Source organism: Nematolebias whitei, chromosome 11 (assembly GCF_014905685.2).
Source record: "Nematolebias whitei isolate Nwh7 chromosome 11, NemWhi1, whole genome shotgun sequence".
Taxonomy (NCBI): Eukaryota; Metazoa; Chordata; class Actinopteri; order Cyprinodontiformes; family Rivulidae; genus Nematolebias; species Nematolebias whitei.
Genome location: NC_056508.1, coordinates 969,298 through 979,471, shown reverse-complemented (window position 1 = coordinate 979,471; position 10,174 = coordinate 969,298). Strand labels below are relative to the sequence as shown.

At 40.8% G+C, this 10,174-nt stretch overlaps 2 protein-coding genes across 2 annotated transcripts in view; both read right to left on the bottom strand.

Annotated features, from left to right (window-relative positions):
- Positions 1–10,174, bottom strand: part of LOC119416583 (laminin subunit alpha-5) — a 61,077-nt gene that overhangs the window by 5,430 nt on the left and 45,473 nt on the right. The gene's annotated exons all lie outside the window — the stretch shown is intronic.
- On the bottom strand, positions 5,304–7,826 carry LOC119417419 (laminin subunit alpha-5-like). Its single transcript, XM_037684620.1, has 4 exons — positions 7,691–7,826; positions 7,435–7,614; positions 7,186–7,325; positions 5,304–5,556 (listed from the first exon to the last, which is right to left on the bottom strand). The coding sequence occupies exons 1-4, from the start codon at positions 7,799–7,801 to the stop codon at positions 5,370–5,372; spliced, it is 618 nt and encodes a 205-aa protein (XP_037540548.1). The 5' UTR covers positions 7,802–7,826; the 3' UTR covers positions 5,304–5,369.

The following is a 10,174-nucleotide window of genomic DNA, read 5'->3' as shown; positions in this document are numbered from 1 at the left end:
TGCAGTGCCACCCTCCACCCGCCCTAGTCCTTTGGGAGGGGGGTGTTTTGGGGACGCCTGGAGGCGTCCTTGGGGGGGTACTGTAAGGATGGTACTTTTCTGTGGCCCGGTTTGTGTCTGTTTCCCTCGTGCTCCCTCATTAGTTTCCATTGTTACCACCCGTGTCTCGTCCCAGCTGTCTGCAATTATGTCTCGTCTTGTCTATGCATAAGCCACCTGTTCCGTCTTGTTCTTCGTCGGGTCGTCTTCATTTGGGTACTCTTCCTTAGGTCTCCTGAGTCTTTCCCTGAGTCTTCCTGGTTCCTCGAGTTCCCCGTGTCTCTCGTGTCTCCTGAGTTCCCCGTGCCTCCTTCCTAAGTTCATGTAAGTTTTGCTGCCCCGTCAGCTTGTTATTTTGTACTTTAATTTCTCATTAAAATCCTATTTTTGTATTCTGCCGAGTTGAGTCCCTGTTCTGCACTCTGGGTTCGCTCCTGACACAAATCTTAACAGCCCAAGACTTTGGAATGAGTTACCTCTGCTCGTTAGACAGGCCCCCTCCCTCACAGTTTTTAAATCTCGCTTAAAAACACACTTTTATTCCCTGGCTTTATTCACTGTGTGATCTGTGCTGAGTGTGTGCATCACACTGTGTTGGTCATGTTGCGGTTGTTGTTGTTATCCATTATTGTTTTTGTTGGTTTCTACTTTTTGGTGTCCTGTTATGTAATCTGTTGCTATGTGCTTGTTCTGTTTGTCCCTGTTCAGCACTTTGGTGTGCTTTGTCACTGTTTAAAGTGCTTTATAAATAAATTGGCATGGTATGGTATGGTATGTTAGGTTGACTGTAACTCTAAATTATCCCTAGGTGTGAGTGAGAGAGCGAATCCTTTTATGTCTCATTTGTCTCTATGTGTCCCTGTGATGGACTGGAGACCTGTCCAGGGTGAACCACACCCCTTGCACAGTGATTGCTGGACATGGGCACCGGCGACCCCCGTGATCCAAAATGGAAGAAGCGGGTAAAAGATAATGGATGGATGGATGGATGGATTTTAAGCTACTAATAAACACGATGGATGATGATCTTATTGCTTTATGCTAGGCCACTGGTAAGAAGGAGTGAATATTGTTAATGTTTCATATTGGCTAGTGATTTTTTTCCCTGTGTTTCTTAAGACTGTGACTAGGATGTGTAAGAGAAGTGGAGCGTGCTCTATTCACACAAGGAGAGCTGTTGGTCAAGCTATTATTTTTTTTTGCTGTGCCATTAACTCAAATACTTACTCACTCAAGTGTTTACTTGTGTATGTAAAACTAGATGTTAAACAACCTGGTAAAACACACCAGAATGCAGCAAATGGCATTTATTCTAAATTTTCTGGGGGAGGACCCTCAGACCCCCCCACCAGTGTGTCCCCCCATCATTACAAATATGCTCCTGACACCAATAGCCACTGTGTTGCTAACCCTCTCCCAGAGCACGAACCTCACCTAGACCACACATGGACCCCCCACAACAAAGCAGAACTCTCACATATAACACTACACATCTCGTGAACAAAAATATTATTGTCTTTTTCATTTTAAATGAGCCAAATCACTTTTATTAAAAGTAAACTACTGAAAATTGCTGCTGTAATTTGATTCTTTTAATAAGCCATGTAACTTGCTATGATCCCAGGTTTTGAAAAGGTCTGATACTGGTGTGTGGCCACAGCGTGCACATGTGATGTTGCTCACAGTGGTCCTCAGTGCACACAGGGAGGTAGTGTGTTTGCCCAGACACATGAAAAAAAAAATCTGTTTTTAATACAAAGCCAACTGTTGTACAAAGTCAGAATCAGAATCAGAATCAGAATGCCTTTATTGTCATTATACGCAGTACAATGAAATTAAGAGCCACTCCTTTTTCCAGTGCAAAAACACGCCTTAAGAAAACACACATTTAACACACTAAAAATATAAAAAATGTAACGCAATATAGATATAATAATGAAAGTAAATAAATACAAGTATTTCACAATTATATTGCACATTATGGATATTAGTGAGGTAGTTAAGGTGACTGAGGGTATGAAATGTCAGTAGTGTTGCACAGTAGAAGTCCAGGTGTTTGGGAGGTTATATTATTAAATTAGTGCATGTGTGAGTTCAGTGTGGTGATGGCTTTCGGGAAAAAACTGTTTTGAACCTGTTTGTTCTTGTTCTGATGCACCTGTAGCGTTTCCCTGAAGGTAACAAGTCAAACAGTTCAAAACCCGGGTGTGAACAGTCCATGATTATGTTTTCTGCTCTGTTGAGGCAGCGTGATGTGTAAATGTCCATCAGGGAGGGGAGAGGGCAGCCAATGATCTTTTGTGCTGTCTTGACTACTCTCTGAACTTGTACAAAGTTTGTTGTACATTTATTGAAATATAAGCAATGAGCATCAGAGAAATTTTGAAATGTTCAATATGCTTAAAAATCCAAATAAATTGAGGATTACATTGCACTAACCAGTGTACTTTGGTTTCTAAGTACAATATACCCACTACAGAAATGTAGAATACACCACTGCCTCCACCAGTGAAGAGACAGAACATAAAGTAGGTGAGTGTGTTTGCTCTGACCTGCTGTAAGGCTTCTCTGCTGTGGTGTTCAGCTGGAAGGCGTGTTCAAAGTTATACAGACTGATCACCTCCTCGTTTAGCGTGTCAAGCTCAATGCCCCCCTTAAATTTAGGCAATGCAAGAGGGGGAGGCGGCTGACAAGAGAAAGAAAGAAGCACAGCATAGACAATTACTTTTTAGGACATTGTTGCAAATAAAATAAACAAATAGAGCTGGCGGGAAAGGAAGAAAAAAAAAATTTTATATCAGTGACAATTTTGCAACGAAAAAGCAACATTTTTTATGAATAAATCAAGAAACTAACAATAAAGTTATGATATCCTTGATCTCGTAAAGTTATAAATTTGTGAGGGGAAAAAAGTCGAAACTTCTAGACTTCTGGACTTCTCTTCTGTACCTGAAGACATTTAGCTCCTAGAAGATTTTCTCAACAGGCTCCTATTTAAACTCATACCCTTCACATCAGAGAGAAAAATAAAGACTCTCCAGTGTAAGACGTTTTAGAATAGAAGTCCAGTTGTTTGTTTTTTATGTTAGGGGTGATTTATCATGCCTTGAATGATCGAGAATCTACACCAGCACAAAACGTACAGGGTTAATGTCTTGAAGGTACCACAACAAAAGTACAACCACAAAAAGAAGACTGAAGAAGTCGTTCGGATGAAAGACAAAACATTTCTACAATTTTTTTGTTTTGTTTGGTTTTTTGAATGTCCAGAGGACCAGAATTAACTTTTTTAGATTTTTCTACCTGGATTATTGAGCATGCATCAGGACAACCACAAGATATTTACTGAAACTGGTCAATTGAAATTTGTTAAGGGGGGGCATGTTTGCTAAGATTATTGACCTAAATTTATAAAAAAAAAGGGACATCTGACTATTCCCTCAGACAAAAGTGGTAAATTTACAAGGAGGAATTTGTGGAAGAACAACCCTCAAACCTCTGTACCTCATAGGGGCAGAGAGAGGGGCAGACCTGCCAGACATTGGACAGGTGAAGACTCACCATGGACGCATTGACAAACGCCTGCAACAGTGAGGTGCAACATGCATCCATAGAGTACATCTAGACTTTTATTCTAACTAATTTAATGTTTGTATGTAAATATAGGACAAAGAATTTGGCATTTCTGTGAATTTCCAACAAATTTTGTCCTGCCCACCAACTTCTTTCACTATTAGCTTATTTTCACTCTACAGATTCTAAGTGAGTCCAGGAGGACGGCCCTCACAGAGCAGATTTGGAGTGGATCTAGGAGGACAGTCCTCTGCAGTTTCTGAAGGGATCCAGGAGAACCAGACATAATCATTATGGATGTCCAGCAGTGAAATGTCCATCACTATGCAGCCTTTGATGGGGGCTCACTAGACGAGGATGCCTGCTGCTGCTCTGCAGACATTCAAGGCTGGTGGTGTAGCTAGAGTAGGAATTAATTTTCTTAGGGGTTTTTTTGTTGCCTTTTCTAAACTTAATATAGTACAGTAGTCCCTCGCTACTTCGCAGTTCATTTTTTGCGGACTTGGCCTATCGCGGTTTTTCAAAATAAGATTGGATATGACACACAATTGGCTGATTGATGGATGAGCTGCACAATCGGCATGAATTTTTTTATTTAAAATAAATTATTGTAAATTATTTAGCTCCTGCTGCACATCTGTGCAGCCCAGACAGCAGGAGAAGCTGCCTCCTGCTGCTGATCAGCTGATCTCCATGCAGAGCAGAGAAGTGGGCGTGGCCAAGAGGTGGCCAAGAGCGTTTGCAGGTGGGGAGAGCAGCCATGGCAGAGAGCTGAGATCATGACATTCTGTGCTCTTTTAGAGCTTTAGAGTTTAGAAACATTGCTCAGAATATTGCAAGAGTGTGGGAAGGGTTTCAAACACCTTAAATATATATATATATATATATATATATATATATATATATATATATATATATATACACTAAAATAAACTACTACTTACTACTTGTACTACTACTCCTACTTTGTGGTTTTTCATTTATCGCAGGGCTTCAGTGTATGCAAACCCCCAATAAATGAGGGACTTTGTTTATTGCAGGGTATCCGTACAAGAATGTGAACAATCACAGAGTGAGTGTCAGCATGCAGAATAATAGACAGGAGGACAAAGTAGAATAATTCTAGTGACAAACTTTGGGACATTGAGAGACTTCTGATCTTTTTTTTTTAAATCATCACTGATCACTCGTAAAATACAGTTGAACTAACAGCATAGAATTTTAATGTATTTTTTAACTTTATTATTATTTACAGCTGTCCATTTTCACTTTCACTTCATTGCTTTCTGACAACAAAAAGAGTAAATACTGCAATGTGAGCGAGAGCTGCTCCATTGGAAACTCAGACACATTAATCTTCATCCTGTGAGCTCAAGACTTTAACTACTTTCTTCTTTAATGATGGATGTGTTGTGGCAGTCCTGCATTCATGCTGAGTTTGGGGAGCCTCGCCTCAAGTCATCACTCTTTAGCAACTTACATAATTTTTTTAACACATTATATGCATATTGCTTAGTTTCTGACATGGAAACAAACATTAGTACAAACCTACAATTTAAAATAAAAAATGTGTAAAAAATCATGTGATATGACAATATGTCAACAATTTCCTGAGGGATAAATAAAGTTCTTACGTGAATGTTTTTAAAAATGAAGAAGATACGTGTGCTGGTTAGAGTCAGAGTCATCCAGGGCGTGGTTTTTCTTTTTTCCTTTGCTTAAAACCTCAAACAATACTGCAGTGAGACTCCTCAGAACTATGAGGCCTTTTGAACACCTTTACTTACTGCAAAAGTATTTGGGTATCCTCCTACATAGAAGACCGTATCACTGCTTTGGAGAATGAGCAGGCCCTGACCACCTTGGGCCTCCACATCAGCCTTGATGATTTCAGTCACATCATTGACCACTGAAGACACGGACATCTGTCCGTACTGGAGGATCCTTTGTTCAGACGACAACAGAAAAATATAAATCACATGGAAAGAGTTACAGATAATGTCCATGCTAGTAGATAACAGCACAACTGCTGAGGAGTCTTACAGAAAGTTAATACAATGACATTATTAAACAAAGGACTAGCAATCATTGAAGAAATGTACATCTCCCACTGCCTTTCAGTCCAGAGTTGAATGACTCTCAACCTCGACCATTTAATCTCAATATTTGAATATGTAACTGAGTTGAAGCAAGTTTTGTGTTGGCTGTGGTGGCCATCTTGGATTGAACTGGCTTCATCAGTTATTCAGTCATCGATATACATCCAGTGTCACTTTTATGAACGTTTTATTAATGTTACAGAAAAAATGGACAAGGTCAAAAACATTGCCTCGTTGTCTTTGGCGATAAATGGAAACATCTTCTTCTTCTTTCAGCTGTTCCCTCTTCAGGGGTCATCACAGCAATTCATCCTCCATCTCATTCTGTCCTCTGCATCTTCTGTCCTCACTCCAACTAACTTAATGTCCTCTCTAACTGCATCCATATGTCTCCTCTGTCTTTTTCCTGGCAGCTGCATTTCTAACATCCTTCTACCAGTATACCCACTATCCCTCCTCTGTACATGTCTAAACCACTGTCCCTCCAATGGACATGTCCAAACCACTGTTCCTCTTCTGGACATGTCAATTCAATTCAATTCAATTCAATTCAATTCAGTTTATTTATATAGTGCCAATTCACAACAGATTTGTCTCAGGGACTTTACAGGAACATTCAAATACATAGAAAGGCCAATTAGTAAAGTTCTCTATCTAAGGAAACCAGCAGACAAACATGTCCAAACCATCTCAGTGTGTCCTCTCTAACTTTATCTCCCAGTTGTTCAACCTGTGCTGTACCTCTGATGATCTCATTCCTGATCTTCTCCGTCCTTGTCTCTCCTAAGTAGAACCTCAACATCTTCATTTATGCTACTTCCAGTTCTGTCTCCTGTCTTTTTGTCCATGTCTCTGTCTCCAGACCATACAACATAGCTGGTCTTACCACTGCCTTGTAAACTTTTTCTTTTGACCTTTGCTGACACCCTTTTGTCACAAATCACTCCTGAAACTTTTCTCCATCCACTCCATCCATGGAATAAATGGAAACATCTTGACCCAAAAAGATACAGAAAAACTGGTCCATGCGTTTATCACTTCTTTGGGGGGCCGAGATGGGGCAGAGGTAGGGCAGCCGACTTAGGTCCAGAAAGTTGTGGTTTGATTCCTGGCCATTCCCACAAGTCATGTTGTCTCTGAGCAAGAGAACTAATCCATAATTGCTCCCCGGGTGCTTACATAGCTGCCCACTGCTCCACCTGGGTGTATCTCAGGTGTGATGGGTTAAATGCACAGAGACACAGAGACTATTTCACCATTGTATGGGAACATACAGTGATGACAATCTCAGACTTCCCTTTTCTTCCCTTCTAGACTGGGTTAGTGTAATTCTTTATTACCTAGGCATCCCAAAACCTGTTAAAATGTCTTCAGTTTATCTAAAAAAGTGCTGCCAGAGTTCTGATGAGAGTTAGAAGGAGATATCGTATTTCTCCAGTTTTAGCTTCTCTGTTTCTTTGCTTGTTTCCTTTACCTTTGCAGGAAGACCTCGTTGAAGTTTCCATCAGCCAGGACATCTTTATCAATCATCGCCTGAGCAGTTTTTCCTCCAACATTATAATACCAGGACAGTTTATTCCCCTCTCGTGCCATGCCCAGGAACTCTTTATTGGACTACAAATTCCACAGACACACATTGATAGATTAAAATAAATCTGAAAATGAGAGACACTGAACACAATGTAAAACAGCACAAAATGGCGCTCTCTGCGGTTGTAGTTACGTCTTTGTTGCCGAGGTAAAAGACAAACTGCTTGGTGATGTCATCTTGCCGTCTTTGCCGTGCTGCATCCGTCAGGGTGATATAGAACCTCAAGGAGTTGTAGGCAGCAAGGTCAGCCAGGTTTGAGGGAGTACGGACCTGAACACCTGAGGCCCCATTGAATTTCATCGACACCCTCACCTGGATGAACAACACAAGACATTAAAGGAAGGAGACAAAGAGGCTAAACTGTGATGTCCTTTGAGGTGATGAGCACCTTGCTGGCAGCATTGCGCGCCTGCTGGATGAGCTGTCGAATACGGTTGATGTTCTCTGAAATGTTTGGCATTTGGATGGAGTGATTCTGTAATTCATCTAGTTTCCTCATCAGTGTAGGAATGGTTTCACTCAGCTTGTTCACTAAGGAGACAGAGAATGCAAAAGTTATTTGTGGCAGTTTCACATTATGGTAACCAGTAATAGTTTTACCCTGTAAATATTTGTTTATCTAATTTTTTGCTAATAATTATTTCATGTCTTCTGTTGTTTAATAAATGTGAAGCTGAAATAAATAATTGTCTTGAGCAACACCTACATTCATTCAACCTTTATTTCTACAGGTAAATCCCATTGAGCCTCGAGGACTCATTTACAAGAGAGACCTGATTTCAACAAAGAAAGATGACAACAATGGACAACAGCGACAACAATAAACTATTGGGGGAGTGGTGGCGCAGAGATTAGAGAGGTGGGCTTGTGATCCGAAGATCGCCGGTTCACGCCCCGGCCCCGACAACATCAAAATTGTGGGTGGGGTAGGTGAAACACCCACACTTGCCCCCACCCTCATTCGCCCCACTCTGGGCCCATGAGCAAGGCCCTTAACCCCCACCATGTGCTCCCTAAACAGGTCTCTCTTGAAAATGAGTTCTCGTGGCTCAATGAGACTAACCTGGATAAATAAAGGCTAAATGAAAAAAAAATGAAAAAAATAAACAGTTATAAAAAGTCATACTGCAGGTTTTCTTTTTTTTTTTTTTTTTTACAAATAGGATGGCTAAAAGAAAAAGGTAACAAAATAAAAAACAGCTAGATCATAAGGCGAATGTAGAAAACTAAAAACAGGAACATGTCTGCATTGGTCCCTGCCAGGAGTCCAACAGATTCTTAAAACCACTTAGAGAGGTCAAAGGTCGAGAGCTTCAGATCTTTTTACAAGATATTCCAGGAAACAGGAGCGGAGTAGGAGAAGGTCCTTTTGTCTAGTTCAGTCCTCACTGAGGGAACACTGCAGGTAATGATGTCCTGAGAGCGCACGCTGTAGCTGCACTCACACAGAGACATGTAGGAGGAGATGTATGAAGGCAGCAGACCAGGAAGTGATTTAAAGATGAAAATGTACCAGTGAGAGAGTCTGCGTGAAGTTAATGATGTCCAGTTAACCAGTGAATACAGAGTGCAGTGGTGGGTACGATAATCACAGCCAGTTATGAATCTTAGTGCACCATGATAGACAGCATCCAACATCTGCAACATCCAACATCTGCAGCATCCAACATCTGCAGCATCCAACATCTGCAGCATCCAACATCTGCAGGGTTCTTGTAGGACCGTTCATGTAAATAATGTCACCGTAATCAATGGAGGGAAGGAAAGTCACAGATACAAGGTGTTTCCTAGCATTCAGGGTTAGACAGGATCTGTTTCTGAAAAAGAAACCCAGTTTAACTTTCAGTTTCTTTATCAAGTTTTCCACATGGAGCTTAAAAGAGAGATGTGAGTTGACCAAGATACCCAAATATTTATAGGAATCAACAAACTCAATGGGGACACCATTTGAGGATAAAATCGGAGGAAGAAATGCTGGGACCAACTTCCTATTTGAAAAAAGCATCCCTTTGGTTTTGTCGGCATTTAGGACACGTTTGAGGCGAAACAAATCAGTCTGGATGATGTTAAATGCAGATTTCAAAAACTGGAAAGCCTTAGCAACTGTTTTAGCTCGACAATAAACAACTGTGTCATCAGCATAGAAATGTATGGATGCATCAGGGATGTTTTTACCTACATTATGTATGTAGATTGTAAAGAGGGTGGGTCCTAAGACTGAGCCTTGTGGTACACCATTGTTGACTGTTAAATAACTGGAGGAAGTACCATTATGTTGAACACATTGCCTCCGGTCTGAGAGATAGTTAGAGAACCAACCAATGGTGTGATCTGAGAAACCGATTTCTGAGTTTATGACACAAGATGTTATGATCCACAGAGTCAGAATCTTTAGACAGGTCTAAGAAAAGTGCAGCACAATAATCCTTAGCATCCAGTGCTTCAACAACGTCATTAAGAACCTTCAGTGATGTGTCATTGTGCTGTGTTGTTTCCTGAAACCAGATTGATGTGGAGGTAAGATGTTAAATGAGTCCAGGTCATTTTTGATTTGAGAGTTTATCAGTTTTTCTAGAACCTTGGCTAAAATGCAGAGTTTAGAGATTGGTCCATAGTTGTTCAGTGAGGTGGGGTCTCCTCCCTTCAGCAAAGGAAGAACAAAGGCTGTTTTCCAAGTGTCTGGGATGGAGTTTTGTCTCATGGAGAGATTGAAGATGTGGGTCACAGGGACTGTGATGATATGAGCAGCCAGCCTTAAGAAATAAGGTGGAAGTTCATCTGGACCTGCAGATTTTTTAGGATCAAGATCTTTAAACAGTTTATTGACCTCACTGACTGAGAATGGAGAAAAAGAGAAGCTGTGATTAACTGA